We start from the raw sequence: 16,992 nt of genomic DNA on the forward strand, positions 1-16,992 counted from the left end.
ATTGTGGATATTAGAGATTTTCAAAACACAAATATACTGGGATCACTGGTTCTGGTAGGTCCTAAATATATAAATTAGCATGTTCAACTCATACAATTCTCAGTTCACGGTTCCTTATTTCCACAGTCTCAGGCCTTGCAAAAGAATGCAATAATTGGGGGAAAAAAGTATATCAGGTAAATTAGTAATGGCCCCACAGTCCTAAAATTATTGTTATGTTACTTCTAGAGAAACACATAGGGCTATGGAACCAGGCCTGCCGGCACAAACAGATCAATGACAGGCAAAGACAAAAAGTATTTTCCCACATTTTAACAGTATACGTAACGAGGTATTTTAAATAAAGGATAAGTAAATATAATGCTTTTCTGTAAAGGAAGATAATTTCTAAAACATAATCGAATAACTTTCATTTAACTGTATTTTAAAGTAACATAACTAGAGAATTATATTTCTGAATAATATATTTCAATGCTTTAAAAAACTTATTCTTCCCTATTACCTCTATTGCTTATATCAATTACCTGAGTCAAGAACAAAAAAAGATTTGGGGTACACAGATGATCCTGTTTTAGTCTTTTTAAAATTCACTCACTGGTGATGCTCAGTAAAAATCAAACTGGAGAAATATCACCCAAGAAAAACACTATTAAGAGGTAATATTAAGCCAAGAAAAATGTATCATTTGGTGACTTGAAAATTCTGCAAATATCCTTAGTAAACACTGAATCTTATGGTTTAGTTATAGACAGATTTGAGCTATTTGTGAGATGGGGATTAAATCAGTGGATATTTGCTTTTTCATGGGAATTTATTGTGTTACTCCATGTTTGTAGATTTCTTTACAAAATTACAAAATAACTTCTTCAGAAAGAGTAGTATATGGTTAGTAGTATCTCAGAATCCTGCTTAGGTTTTGAGAAGAACCAAATCATAGTATTTTGAGTAGTATGGCCATAAGGAACCAACAGGATTGAACTGCCCACTATTTGCTTTTTCCAGTATTTACTTTGTAAGAACCTGATACTGCAGGTCCTCATCACACCAAAACTGGCAGCAGAAACTGCAATTTGGGGCAACTCAGATCAAAAACAAAGAACAACAACAAAAAACCCTCTACACAATCACCCTGCTTATCTAAATTTAATGTTTTAACTCAAAATAAGCAGTTGCTACTTCACTATACTTTAGGATATATTTCTAATTAGGAAAATTTAACATTAAATGCAATAAAGGAAGCAAAAAACCCGAGAAAAGTTTTCATAACTACAATGATTTAAAAAAAAACATCTGGGGAGAAAAATTAGTAATAAAACAACTTAGTCCTGATATAAAACGTTGAAAATCCCAGAACCTGTAGAAATTAAAGTGTTGTTGTTAAATTAGCGATTTAAAATAGTCTTACTTTATAGCTACATTTATATGGAGATGATGGATAAACACTTTAAAATCCAGAATGATAAAAGGATAATCTTCAATTATTCCCATTTACTGTATTCAACTAGTTTCTGATCTCACAATCCAAGAAACAAAAGTGTGGCAAGGAGAGGAAAGGGAAGTTATCATGCCTTCCTCTATACCTAGATAGTAAAATTTTAAAAGAAATAATGTTACCTTAAAGTAAATCAATAATTGTTCTAACTAGGTGGCCATTTTAGGTCAAAAAATTATATTTCTGAGATCTCATTTTCTTGGCACACAATTACTGTTTACAATTAAGCTAAAAACTTGTTCTGGTATTTTATGACATCAGGAAAATTCTTTCCTCTCCAGGCAGAATGCCAAAAACAACTACAGCTAAATGCCTGGGCCTTCGGCTTCTCAGAGAGACGATTCTGTCCTGTTTAATTTAAACTAGCTTTGCCATAAGAAAGGCAAAAAACTTCTTTTGTTTTTGTGAATAAAATATAAACTACCCAGAATTTGAACTGCCAATCTTAAGATTTTAAATGACTAAAGGATCTTTATTGGTTCTGACAGAAAATTCTTTAGAAAACAAAACAGGTTGCATAAGACTTTTGACACAATTTCTTAATGAGTATGGGAATTTAAGGTTTCTTTTCAAACATAATGTTAACATTATAAATCTAATGGTAGAATATACATATTACAAAATGTCAAAATTCATAAAAAGGCAAACAAATACATTTCATTCATAGCTATATAACATTCATTCATATGATCAGAGATGAAATCTTGTTTTCATCCATTATTTGTCTTTCTACTTTTGAAATGTCAGAGAATTTAATTTAATAACCAGAAGGCTGAGAGAGAAAAAAGAGAGACAGAGCTGGAGAAACAGAAAGATGTACACTGAATACTTACCTTCCTCCCCAAACTGATCATATATTTCTCTCTTTTTAGGATCACTCAATACTTCATAAGCTTCTGCGACCTCTTTAAATTTTTCCTCTGCCTGAGGAGATTTGTTCTTGTCCGGATGAAATCTGAGGGCTTGTTTTCGGTAAGCCTTTTTAATATCTTCATCTGAAGCTCCTTTTTCAATTCCCAAAATGCAATAATAGTCTTTCCCCATTTCGAATGCCTTGAAATGAACTTAGATTCCCTTTGTGAAAGAAAACAGCGTCCCCAGTCTTAGCAATACAATGATTCTACGAAAAATAAACCAAGCTGGGTATTTTAAAAGTTAAAGCAAATCAGCAATTCTGCTTTGCTGTCTTAAGGCAGCAAGCAGACAGTGTCTCTGTATTTAATGCCTTCCCCAACAGCTCACTTACAGATAAATATACACTACACAGGAGACAGCCTCCTTCTAGATCCTCCCATTTTCACTACGTGTCTCTGTACTTTCTAGAACAGCAAATGCTACAGGACGTCACTTCCCCAGCTGCCTCTAGTCAAAGTATTGAGCTAGGTTTTCTCCTCCTCCACGATTAACTATTCATTTTCCTTCTGGCTCTACCATTTTTATGTCCTTTTTAAGAGGCCAAGTGGATTAAGAAACCAATATTTCAGCACAGAATGTCCTAACTACACATTTATTTACTCCATTCTAGGTAAAAAAGCAACAAAAAAATCATTATAGCCATTAAGTATCTTACCATTAAAATAAGTTAAAGTTATTATACAAATAAAAATACTTATTTTAGGTATATTAATTTCAACTTCAAGTTATTCAAATGTAAGATATACAATACTAAAATATGGTTTGTTTAAATTAAAATTGTCAAATAATTTGTGTCATTTTCAAAATTCCTAGGGTCTATCAATCAGAAATGCCAGGAATTTGGCACTGTAAAAGTCTACATGTCATAAATATCAAAAGCAAGGTTTTAAAGTCAGTAAAGGACTTAAATATGACTTTAGCTGATGATTTTAACTTTTTTTTTTTGTAGTATACAAGAGTTAATAGTTCAGGCAAACTAATAACTTCTGAAAGCTTCATATCTGATTTTAGTTACTTCAACTAAAACAGAATGAGATCTGCCCTCCCCACTCCTAGGGTCACTATTTAAAGAATTTTTGTCCTGCTTCAGGAATGATAGGAGAAAGTATCAGGTTACAGACAGTAAAAACTCATGTTTCTTTTAAGACTTTAACTGGATCAGCTTAAAATCTGGATATGCTATTTATGAGGCATAATATGAGAGATATTTTTTCTTTTACAAACACACTTTCCCGGGCTTCCCTGGTGGTGCAGTGGTTGAGAGTCCGCCTGCCGATGCAGGGGACACGGGTTCGTGCCCCGGTCCGGGAAGATCCCACATGCCGCGGAGCGGCTGGACCCGTGAGCCATGGCCGCTGAGCCTGCGCGTCCGGAGTCTGTGCTCCGCAACGGGAGAGGCCACAACAGTGAGAGGCCCGCATACCGCAAAAAAACAAAAAAAACAAACAAAAAAACCCTCACAGTTTCCCTAATTATAAATATAAATGCTAACTGAAGATTTTGGAAAACACAGAAAGAAAAAAGAATAAAATAAAAACCTTCCTGGGCTTCCCTGGTGGCGCAGTGGTTAAGAACCTGCCTACCAATGCAGGGGACACGGGTTTGAGCCCTGGTCCAGGAAAACCCCACATGCAGCAGAGCAGCTAAGCCCGTGTGCCACAACTACTGAGCCTGCGCTCTATAGCCCGCGAGCCACAGCTACTGAGCCCGTATGCCACAACTACTGAAGCCTGCGTGCCTAGAGCCCGTGTTCTGCAACAAGAGAAGCCACCACATTGAGAAGCCCGTGCATCGCAATGAGGAGTAGCCCCCACTTGCCACAACTAGAGAAAGCCTGAGCGCAGCAACGAAGACCCAGCACAGCCAAAAATAAATAAATAAATAAATAACAAAACAAAACCTTCCTATCATACCACTTTAGGTAATCCCTGCTAAATGTTAGTGTGACATAAAAAAATGTCAAAAGAATTGTACAGAGCACTGTATTGAATATCTTAAGTCTGTAAAATTAAAAGAAAACAGAACAGTTATGAGAAAAAGTAAATGTACCTGTATGTTTAGAGTATAAAGAAAGGGTGATGATCACGTTAACCTTTAAAAATATGGGAACACCTACTCTATACACCAATCAGCCTTACATTAATGATTCAGCAATTCTTTCATAATGTTCCTCTTTGTCCATTTTGACAGCTAGGATTTACTATTTCTCAAAACTCTAGAAACACCTTGGTATAGAAAGGTATCGTATTTATCTAGCCTACTTACAGGTTACAGAGGTTTGCCAGCTATTCAGCAAATATTTTTAGTCCTACCAAGGAATAGTCAATGTCAAAAGATAAACTTTCAAATCCAGAAAACTTAAGGAAAAATGCTAATATCCAAAGTCACCTTAAGACGACTGCTTTTTAAAAAAGCATATTGCAAGTTGGAATCCAGTGCAATGATCAGCATTGAGAGTAGAGTAAAAATATAATAAAAATCATCTATTCTAGAATTAATTTCCAAGAGAGTTCCTTTAAATATTTATTACCAAAGAACACTGGTATAGTAATATGAAAATTCTGAATTGTTCTGGTGGGTAATGCTGGGAACTAAAAAAAAAACAGATTCTTATCTGATTCAATCATTTTCAGAGAGCTAGAAACATTATCAGGACTTGACATATTAACTGATTTCAGAACCCAAAGGCTAGATCTTTCACATTTCTGAAAAATGCATTACATGTTAACAAATGGAAAGAAATCTGGCTCTTCACACATAGAGAATGGTGATAAAGGATTTTCATATTTTTTCAAATATCATAAGCACACAAAGGGATTATAGTAGTAGTGTTGAGATGCAAGAATTCCCCTCAACTTGGAAATTCCAAGTTAATAAGGAAGAAATTATAATTTTAAGACTTTAAATAGTAAAATAATCTAGCTAGGCTTTGGTAAAATAATCTAGCTAGTTTTGGTAAAATGAGCAGTGTAAATAACTCTTTCAAACATTTAGGAATGGTTATTTAAATGATTTTAGAAGCACTGTAAATATCATACCTGGAAATTTCTTAGGAAATAATTCAAAGAAAAAATTATATATACAAATATACCCATTGCAATTACACGCAATAGGGTAATGGATCAATGTGGTCATTATTACACTCCATAGTACTTGAGAGACATTTTACTCTTACATACACTTAAAAGTTGAAAATCCATTACACAATCACTTTACATTCAATCTTCTTCATCCAAGTTTGTTTGAGATGAGATGAATGTGGGTTGTTTTTTTGGGGGGGATGGGGGGCGCAAGAGCAATTGTCACCCCTGTAAATAATTATCATGACAAAAATAGTGTAAAGCAAGGAGTAATGGCAGCCTGTAGGGAAAATGGAGCAGAGATGTAAGCAAAGCTCATCTAATAAGTGTGCTTTTAAAAGTAAAAATAAAAACAAAACCAAAAAAATTACATAATAAGTCTATGTGAAACAGTTTAAAAATCACATAAATCAGTGCTTATTTAATTTTATAGGTATGTGTATGTGTGGCAGAAAATTTGAAGAGAACAAAAACTAACAAGTTAGGAACACCCTTTTTTTTTTCTTTAATTTCTTTAAGGCTGCTATATTTTTAACAAGGATATGAAATTAGTGTTTGTATTTTTTAATTTTTATTACTCAAACATAGATGAGATTATTCCATGAAAACACAATTCTCTTCCCTTTATTAAAAGAAAATTACAAAGAGTGAGATTCTTCTTTTTAATGCTTACAGTTTACAAGGTCAAGTTCTCATGCTGGGGTAGAGGTGGTTCATCTCTAACTGAGGGACAAGTTACAAAAGTTACAATGTATTTTAAAGAAATGATTTTAATTTTTTCAATAAAATCATAAAACTTAAGTATGTTTATTATTTTGTTTATAAAAGTTAATAGCAACAAAACTTTTGTGCTTAATAATATATTTGAGGGAAGTGTATCACTCTCTTTTAGGGAGTCGAGGGCCAGAATTAAGTAAATATTCTAATGACATTACATTTTATTTTTAATAACTTTAATAAAACGTCCTTATTTGGGATATTATGCTTTAATAAGTACAGAGAAATTATTTTTACAGAAGTATGTGTCCTTTCTGATTTTATCACCACGGTTTAAATATTAAACATGTTTAGAGAATGAGAGCTAAAGATAATAGTATTTTAACTACAAAAAAAACCCCTGGGGCTTCCTTGGTGGCGCAGTGGTTGAGAGTCTGCCTGCCGATGCAGGGGACACGGGTTCGTGCCCCGGTCTGGGAGGATCCCACATGCCGCGGAGCGGCTGGGCCCGTGAGCCATGGCCGCTGAGCCTGCACGTCCGGAGCCGGTGCTCCGCAACGGGAGAGGCCACAACAGTGAGACGCCCGCGTACCGCAAAAAAAAACCCCAACAAACCCTGGAAGTATATAACTAGTCATTCAACTGATACCATCTTCACCTTCTACTTTGGCTTTATTCACAGACAATAAAAAAGTAAGTTTTATTTCTTCAATTCACAAATCATTTCTCAATTTACAAGAAAATTAGTACAGAGAAAGACAGTAAGCCTTCTAGAGTCTCAGAAGAAATTACTATTAAAATTTAGATCATCACTGCAATACTTGAATACAAATGATTTCTAATAGTTTACCGATGTTCCTGCTGAAAACTTTTTCTGTCAATATTTAGTTAACTCGGTACATTCAGAACTGAAATTTCTCATTTAGTATTAATATTAGTAACTTATGACTTCCATTCCCTGATACTTCTTATCCAAGAATAAGCAAACTGAGGCTCTTTTATACCTTGTTAACAGTGCTTGAGATATTTGAATAGTGGTTATAAAATCTGCTAAGGTTTATCAGGGAATATTGACAGTGTAGTAGGTAAAAGCACAGACTTTGGAGACAGACTGCCTGTATTAGAATCCTGGCAACACCACTTACTAGTTGTGTGGCCTTGGACTTAACCGTTCTGTGCCTCAGTTTCCTTATCTGTCCAATGGGATTAACATTAACACCTACTTTGCAGGGCTGTTATGAGGATTAAATGAGATAAATGTGTGATGCACTTAAATGTGGATAGTGCAATCCATGCAAGTTTTAGCTACTGTAATGATAACAATGATTTCATCATATGAACTAGAAGAATTTTTTCCTGGAAAAATGATTACTATACCATATGTATAACAAAATGCCCTTATTTACAAGCATACACATCCACTCACAGAAAAGCTATCCAACTAAGAATTGGCTTTTTCCAAATATTCCAGTTATTTTCTACTTACTCATCTTGACTCTCGTTAAATTTAGAATCATTAAGACATCATATAGGTAGCATCCATTGTATTCAAATGCAGTGTATTTCAAATACCGTACCAAGACAGTGTGGTATTGGTGAAAGAACAATAGATCAGGAAAGGCAAAAAGGTCAATAAAACAGAATAGGGAGCCCAGAAATAGACTCATATAAGTATAGTTAACTGATCTCTGACAAAAGAATGAAGGCAATATAATAGAGAAAAAATAGTGTTTGAACAACTGGACATCCACTTGCAAAGAAATGAATCTAGATACAGACTTTATACCCTTCACAAAAATTAACTCAAAATGGATCACAGACGTAAACGTAAAATGCAAATGATAAAACTCCTAGAACATAGGAAAAAATCTAGATGACCTTGGGTTTGGCAATGTTTTTAAAATATGATACCAAAGGAACAATTCATGAAAGAAAGAATTCATACGCTGGATTTCATTAAAATTACAATTTTCTGTTGACAAAGGCACTGTCAAAAGAATGAAAAGGCAAGCCACAGACTGGAAGAAAATATTTCAAAAGACATATCTGGTAAAGGACTGTTATCCAAAATACATAAAGAACTCCAAAACTCAACAATAAGAAAACAAACAACTCAGTTAAAAAATGGGTTAACATTTTTTAGACCTTAACAGACACCTCACCAAAGATATACAGACGGCAAATAAGCATATGAAAAGATGCTCCACAGTGTATGTCATCAGGGAAATGCATATTAAAACAATAAGATACCATAACACACCTACTAGAATGGCCAAAATCCAGAACACTGGCAATACCAAATGCTGGCGTAGAGCAACAGGAACTCTCTTTCATTGATGACAGGAATGTCTTCCACTTTGGAAGAAAGTTTGGTGATTTCTTACAAAAAATACATCCATCATGTGGTCTGGTAATCGTGCTTCTTGGTATTTACACAAAGGAGTTGAAAACCAATATCCACACAAAAACCTGCACATGAATGTTTATAGCAGCTTTATTCATAATTGCCAAAACTTGGAAGCAACCAAGATGTCCTTCAGTAGGTGAATAGATAAACTGTGGTAAAATCCCATTCAGGCAATGGAACACTATTCAGCACTAAACAGAAATGAGTTTAAAAAATAATAATTCTTTTAAAAAATTAATTAATTTATGGCTGTGTTGGGTCTTCGTTTCTGTGCAAAGGCTTTCTCTAGTTGTGGCAAGTGGGGGCCACTCTTCATCGCACGCGCAGGCTCAGTAATTGTGGCTCACGGGCCCAGTTGCTCCGCGGCATGTGGGATCTTCCCAGACCAGGGCTCGAACCCGTGTCCCCTGCATTGGCAGGCAGAAAAAAATAATAAATTTAAAAACAAGAAAATAAAAAGAAATGAGCTATCAAGCCATATAAAAACATGGAGGAAACTTAAATAAATGCATACTATTTGTGAAAGAAGCCAGTGTGAAAAGACTACATACTATGTAACATTTTGGAAAGGCAAAACTATGGAGACAATAAAAAGATCAGTGGTTGCCAGGGGTTAGTGGAAAGGGAAGGATCAATAGGTGGAGTACAGAGGATTTTAAGGTAGTGAAACTACTCAGTATAATACTGAATGGTAGGCAAATGTCATTATATATTTGTCCAAACCCATAGAATATACAACTCCAAGAGTGAAACCTAATGTAAATTACGGACTCTGGGTGATAATAATGTATCAATATAAGTTCATCGTTCCATCTAGTGGGAGATGTTGATAATGGGGGGGGCTATGCATGTTTAGAAGCAGGAGGTTTATGGGAAATCTTTGTACCTTCCACTCAATTGTGCTGTGATCATAAAACTGATCGAAAAAATAAAGCCTATTTGTCAATTTAAAAATAAATGGATAAAAAGTTGTGTTTATATTTTTAAAATATATATCTTTGATTTGAGAGTCAGAAAATCCCTCCAGCCTTGATTTCTGTTGCTGCCTCATATACCTCAATCATACTATATTACTTGAAAGATGCCTAGGGAGAACTATTATTTATCACTGAATCTTCAATTCCTACTAGTGGACTAGCATAAAGGGGCTACAAATGTCTAAAGTATAAGTTAAATAGTAAATAAAGACCTAAGAATTTCAATGCTTAGTTCCTAATCTCAGCTCTGCCATTTAGTAGGTAATTTAGGCAAATCATTTAATTTCTTTGAATTCCTATCTCACAAATGTTATTGTGAGAATCAAATAATATGCATGAAAGCACTAAAATTTATATAATGACATATACATATAAGTTGTTTGCATTATTTTAAGCTATACAAACTATTCTGCTACCACTTGAAGGTCTATTGACCAATGATCTCTCTTTACTGAAGAAATTTTGCTTGGTATAAAGCATTAGAGTAACTACCAGAATCACCCCCAAAGGACTCAGGCATCCTCTAAGATCATGCCCTTTGCCATGTTCCCTTTTCAGACCTTCATCACTGAATTTTAGTATTAAAAAAATAACTGTGGGGCTTCCCTGGTGGCGCAGTGGTTGAGAGTCTGCCTGCCGATGCAGGGGACACAGGTTCGTGCCCCGGTCCGGGAGGATCCCACATGCCGCGGAGCGGCTGGGCCCGTGAGCCATGGCCGCTGAGCCTGCACGTCCGGAGCCGGTGCTCCGCAACGGGAGAGGCCACAACAGTGAGAGGCCCGCGTACCGCAAACAACAACAACAACAACAAAACTGTGCTATGTCTTCTCTGTAATAATAACAGTTATATATTAGTTTACAGTTTATCAAACACTTCCGTATGCTTTCTCATATGTAATCTATATATATGCACACACATCTGATATTGAAAGTAGTGATAAGGTTTTAAAGAGCTTTTCAATGGCTAGCAATTTAATAATGAGTTAAGATATTTTTTGTTTAATTTTTTTTTTTAATTTACTTATTTATTTTTGGCTGTGTTGAGTCTTTCTTGCTGCGTGCAGGCTCTCTCTAGTTGCGGTGAGCGGGGGCTGCTCTTCGTTGTGGTGTGCGGGCTTCTCCTTGCGGTGGCTTCTCTTGTTGTGGAGCACGGGCTCTAGGCGCACGTACTTCAGTAGTTGTGGCACGTGAGTTCAGTAGTTATGGCTCATGGGCTCTAGAGCTCAGGCTCAGTAGCTGCGGCACATGGGCTTAGTTGCTCCGTGGCATGTGGGATCTTCCCGGACCAGGGCTTGAACCTGTGTCCCCTGCACTGGCAGGCAGATTCTTAACCATTGCACCACCAGGGAAGCCCGAGTTAAGATATTTTAAACAATACTTAAATAGACATTGTTCCAATATTAACATAAGGAGTACTACCAGGCTGGTGTCCTAATATTTGGCCTGCGTTTTAGATAATACCTAAATGATTACATATAATCAAACTATGGCCATCTAGTAACAGAATATATTTTACCTCTACATTTTATACTTTCCTAAAACTCTTTCCAGCACTGAGGAATCATTATCATAGATTTCTTATAGCAAATTGATTGACTGCTAGTTTGGAACTTAGATTCTATATTCTCATTCCTGTGGAAAGGCTTCAAATTTTGAGCATAAGTTATAAAACCTAAAAAATTTGTCATGGTTACAAATGCAACTTTAACTTTAGGGGAAAAAATTAAAAATTTTTGAAAAGATTCATTTCTTATTCCATCCACATTACAAAACAGAAAAAGCAAACTTAAGGCAAGTGTCTTTAAGTCATTAAATGCCATCTACTTAAAATTAAACTGTTCTGGAAACCCTGTCTTTTTTCTTAACAATAAATGTCCTTCTTTGGGTAACTACAGTAATTTGGACTTGAATTTGGAATGAGGCAGTCAATAATAGCATGTGAGCGCCCATTTTATAGTATCTGATGGGTACTACAAAACTTGTTTTAAAAGATGGCTATGACCATAGGGAACATTCTCCATTAATAAAGTATCTCAATCATTCAGCAAATGTTTACTGAGTGCATACTATGTGCTATAAACTAGACAGACAACATCCTTGCTCTCATTCAACTCATATTCTGGTGGGATAAGACAACCAATAAACAAGTTAAAAAATAAATAATAAAATTTCAGATAATTTGAAGTACCTTAAAGAAAAATTTTAAATGTTGCTAAGACAGAGATGGAAAGTGACTACTTTAGCCAGGGTGGTCAGGGAAGCCCTCTCTTTTTAGCTCCCTTTTAAAAATTATACTAAAAATTTGGCACTAGGGTAGGTAGTTATTTTGGCTAGAGGAAAAGAAGAAAGTCTGGGTATCATACTTTAAAAAATATAATGCTTTCAGAAAAGCAAATGGGCCGGTAAGGAGTTCTTAATGACCTCTTTGATTCTATTATCAAGAGATGTATTCAGCTCTCATCATCTTTTCCATTTATTCCCATTCCCCATGTACAAATGTGTACATATCCCTTCAAATCTATAGCTGACAATCAAATTAGTTTGATACAAAGACAGTAAACAATTAAAGGCCAAATACGTGTTATGTAACTATTATAGGAGTAAAGGGACCATTGAGGCAGAGAGGAAAGAGCATCAAACTTGGAATGAGAGGATTTGGTCCCAGTATTCTTAGTTTTGCTACTCAGCGTTTATACAAAGTTCTGGAAAAATCAGGTATTATTCCCTTATTCTCCAAAATGAATAACATCATCCACCTCATTAGACTGACATATAGAATGAGACAATATGGAAAGGGCTTTACGAAAAGTAAAATACTATACAAATGTTAATTATATGCTCATTTTGGGCAGAGTGGTGGGGATGGGAAAGGTTTCAGAAAAAAAAAAAAGTGAGGATCTTGAAAGATTGATACAATTTAGAAAGAAAGAGAGGAAGGGGGAGGGTTTGTGATTTGGACCAAGAACTCAAAGCCCAGAAGCAAAAAGCATAAAATCATTTGATACAGCAAAAAGAGTGGTCAGATTAAATCGTATGATTTAGGAAGCTGACAGATAAAAGTTACGGTCAGATTGCTGAAAGTTTTGAATGTCACTTTTCTACTTAATGACTGCTCGTTCATGTTCTTCAAAAAGTGCTAACTTGTTAGGTCTTTGAAATAAACTTTATTCAAAAGCTTGCTTCATTTCTTAAGTGCCAATTTACTTTGAAGCTAGTGAAATTACTTTTTTAGTTGTCTTAGTAAGCTAGTGAAATTAATTCTCTTATTAAGGTAAAAAATTTCATTAATATTTGTAAGCTTCCAAGAGCACCAGTAAAAGATGTCGAACTAACCTAAAAAATTGATAGGAAGAAGAGCTTTATCAATCATAATTCGCCTTGGAATACTGTCTATACCGCCTAAATTTCCCAGTACTTTAATCACTATAGTTATATTAGTAATTCCCAAGTTTTCAAGTTTTGATTCTGTCATTGCTTTTTTTTTTTCTTGTGCCAGTCTTCTAACTCTGTGTATTTTATTTTTACTTATTTATTTAAAATTTTTGGTGTACTATATGTGTACCTCAAATTTATTAATTTATGGCTGCATTGGGTCTTCGTTGCTGCACACGGGCTTTCTCTAGTTGTGGTGAGCGGGGGCTACTCTTTGTTGCGGTGCACAGGCTTTTCACTGAGGTGGCTTCTCTTGTTGCGGAGCACGAGCTCTAGGCTTCAGTAGTTGTGGCACGCAGGCTCAGTAGTTGTGGCACACAGGCTTAGTTGCTCCACGGCATGTGGGATCTTCCCGGACCAGGGATCGAACCCATGTCCCCTGCATTGTGGGGACTGCTCTTCATTGCAGTGCATGGGCTTCTCATTTCTCATTCCGGTGGCTTCTCTTGTTGTGGAGCATGGGCTCTTGGCACACAGGCTCAGTAGTTGTGGGGTGTGGGCTCAGTAGTTGTGGCGCACGGGCTTAGTTGCTCCACGGCATGTAGGAGCTTCCCAGACCAGGGCTTGAACCTGTGTCCCCTGCATTGGTAGGTGGATTCTTAACCACTGCGCCACCAGGGAAGTCCTTCATTGCTTGATTTTACAATACTTTTCCTGGCACAAAGCACTATAATAGAATTTACACATTCAATTTGACCAATTTAACAGTATTTACCAAAAAAAAGATTTAAAATAATATTAAAACAAATTTTTAAAGTACATGCCTTTAAAATAAATAAAATAAAACTGCTTTAATCATTTTATAAAAAATACTAGAGTTATCTGGAGATACCCAGGCATAAGAAATATTTTCTGCTTTTTAAAAAAGCATTTCCTTTTTGGGGAGTGTAGAACTGATTTTATTCTGTGGTGATATTAAAAAGTTTCCTAATAAAATAGCCTAATAATAACTTGCCCTTCTTTCTAACCCTCTTTTATAAGAAGTTACTGAAAAGCTTACCACAGGACTAATGAATATACAGTGAGCTAATCTCATACTTTCCTAACATTTTAGAATTAAAGTGTTCTGGGACTTCCCTGGTGGTCCAGTGGTTGGGACTCCGCACTTCTACTGCGGGGGTGTGGGTTCAATCCCTGGTGGGGGAACTGGGATCCTGCATGCCGCGTAGTGTGGCCCCCCCGCAAAATTTTTTTTAATTAAAAAAAAAGAATTAAAGTGTTCTGTACAATATTTTTCAATATTGAATCAGAAAGCCAAAAGAAACTATAGAGTTTCTAGGTCACTTTAAATAGGTGTTGTAAATTGGTATTTGATTATGTTGAAAGATCACATAACTTAGAGTAGTGCTGTCCAGCAGCGAGCTACAAATAAAGTGAGCTGCAAATGCAAGCCACATGTGTTACTGAAACATTTTTTTAATCCACATTTTAATAAAAGAAATGTGAAATTTTAATAATGTATATATTTAACTCAATAAATCTAAGATATCATATACTGCAACATGTAGTCAATAAAAAATTATCAATAAGATATATTTTACAATTCTTTTTTTTGTACCAAGTCTTCAGAATCCAGTGTGAATTTTACACTTACACAACATCTCAGTTCAGACAGCCACATTTCAGGCACTTACCTTCATGTGGCTAGTGACTACTGTATTAGACAGTGCAGATCTAGAGGTTCCTTCCGATTCCCAGTGCTATGATCCAACTTTTCAGAAACCTTAACCTATAAACTTAAGTATATCATACATACACATCTCTGACATGCATATTTAGGGAAAACCAAATCTTAACAGATGAATATTAAAGAAAAGTTCATTTCTGGGAATTCCCTGGTTGTCCAGTAGTTCGGACTCCACGCTTAGGTAACTAAGATCCCACAAGCCATGCTGCATGGCCAAAAATAAAATAAAATTTGGGCTTCCCTGGTGGCGCAGTGGTTGAGAGTCCACCTGCCGATGCAGGGAACGTGGGTTCGTGCCCCGGTCCGGGAGGATCCCACATGCCACGGAGCGGCTGGGCCCGTGAGCCATGGCCGCTGAGCCTGCGCTTTCGGAGCCTGTGCTCCGCAATGGGAGAGGCCACAGCAGTGAGAGGCCCACGTACCGCAAAAAAATTAAAAAAATAATAAAATATTTAAAAAGTTCATTTTTACTCATAAAATAGTATTCCAGTGCTGACTTCAGCTGTACATATAATTGGCATAATACAGAGATTAGTATGGCCCCTGCCCAAGGATAACACGCAAATTCGTGAAGCATTATATATTTTTAAAAAGATAGAGGGAATTCCCTGGCAGTCCAGTGGTTAGGACTCCAAGTTCTCACTGCTGAAGGCCCAGGTTCAATCCCTGGTTGGGGAAGTAGGATCCCACAAGTTGCGGGGCGCGGCTAAAAAAAAAAAAGATAAATATGTGAGGTGATGGATGTTTCAATTAGAGGGGAGAAGTCCTTTCACAGTGTACACATATATCAAATTTTCACAATGTACACTTTAAATATCTTACAGTATTGTCAATTATATCTCAGTAAAGTTGAAAAACAAAACATCCCATCTTTCATCTGCAAAAAAAGGACTTTTTGTGAGGACTTTTTCAAAGTAATACTTTACTTTTAGGGTAAAGTAGTGGGGATGGTTCTATTTACACATGCTCACTCAGTATATGCTTTCACAGTGTTGAAAGTAAAAGCAACACTGGGAAATGAGGAATTTATGCGATTTTCACTTTATTCTTTTCTAAAGCTTCTCCTCTCACAAGTAGCTAGGGAAGGCATCAGAATCACCTGGAAAACTTAACTGGCTGGCCAGAGAGGAGAGCACTCTGTGGCCAAAGTGAAACCAACAGCTCCTCAGGGTAAGACAAGTAGTAGAGGGAAAAAAAAATGATTGTAGCCCAGAGGTAAAGCAGGAAAGGAGAGGATAAGCTGCTGTTTCGCCAAACTGTTAGGCTCTTAGGCAAGATTGCAATAAACTGATTATCTCGCAAGTTTGTTTAGCTCTCCAACTGTTTACAACTCAATAATATGATTTATTTTTTTGGCTGTGCTGCACGGCATGCGGAACTTCCCCAACCAGGGACTGAACCATGCCCCCTGGAAGTCTTAACCACTGGACCACCAGGGAAGTCCCTAAAATGATTTATTTTAAATTTAAATCAGTACCTAACCTTAAGTATGAAATATCTTTATAATACGTTGCACCTGTGAAGGCATAAATAATTAAACCTCTGCTACTGTGGAGACTAAAATATGATTCAAAGACTTTATTGCTACCTACCAAATATTAAGAATTAGGACATGTATAAGATAAGCCAACCTGTTGTATAGTATCCACCAACTGCTATAAAATTAGGCCATCGACTGCCTAACTGCAAATACAATGAGCCCAAAGTACTGTAATTGCTTAAAGGAGGACATTTATAGGTAAAAGAAAAAGTAGGATTTCAAGAATAATTTAATTTTAAGTGGATGGGTTTTAATGTTTGTCTTTAATATTTTAAAATATAGCCTTTTATTATTATGCTAAATCAGCAAGTAAAGGCAACACTTACTGAGATCAAAACAGTCTAAGTCATGATCCCTTCCAATACAATATAAACATAAAATAGTACCTATTGTCTATTGCTGCTTTCCCCATACAGTGGCAGAGTTGAGTAGTTGTAGAAGAGACTGTGTGGCCCACAAAACCTAAAAATTTACTGTTTGGCCCTTAAGAGAAAATGTTTGCCAACCCCTGCTTTATACAAATTATCCTTTAACTGGAGGGAGAGGGCAGGCTAAAGCAGCAGTGAACACAATAAAATTTTGTTATATCTAGCAAATTAAAAAAAAAAAAACAGTTTTCACTGTGAAACACTTAAGCTTATAAAACATCAGCCTGGCTGATGGTAAAATAAAACTTGTAAACTAAAATTCTCAACCTGGGCATGTTCGCTAAGGGGAATATATTAGAAAACTTAGGGTAGTGAAG

General features: G+C 36.0%; 1 protein-coding gene and 1 pseudogene across 5 annotated transcripts in view; one reads left to right on the plus strand and one right to left on the minus strand.

The window, feature by feature from the left end:
- DNAJB4 (DnaJ heat shock protein family (Hsp40) member B4) overlaps positions 1–16,992 on the minus strand; it is a 43,683-nt gene that overhangs the window by 10,802 nt on the left and 15,889 nt on the right. For 3 of the 5 annotated variants that reach the window (XM_089920734.1, XM_089920731.1, XM_089920725.1), the window contains exon 2: positions 2,326–9,018. In XM_089920734.1, coding sequence (XP_089776860.1) covers positions 2,326–2,536 — 211 coding nt within the window. In that variant the 5' untranslated portion in view covers positions 2,537–9,018. The remainder of the gene's footprint in view (positions 1–2,325; positions 9,019–16,992) is intronic. The other 2 variants (XM_022581035.3, XM_022581037.2) reach the window with 2 other exon arrangements.
- On the plus strand, positions 15,199–15,295 carry LOC115801900 (U6 spliceosomal RNA; annotated as a pseudogene).

The sequence above is a fragment of the Delphinapterus leucas genome, chromosome 1 (genome assembly GCF_059928025.1).
Source record: "Delphinapterus leucas isolate spDelLeu-1000000601 "Yukka" chromosome 1, BTC_Dleu_Yukka2, whole genome shotgun sequence".
Classification (NCBI taxonomy): domain Eukaryota; kingdom Metazoa; phylum Chordata; class Mammalia; order Artiodactyla; family Monodontidae; genus Delphinapterus; species Delphinapterus leucas.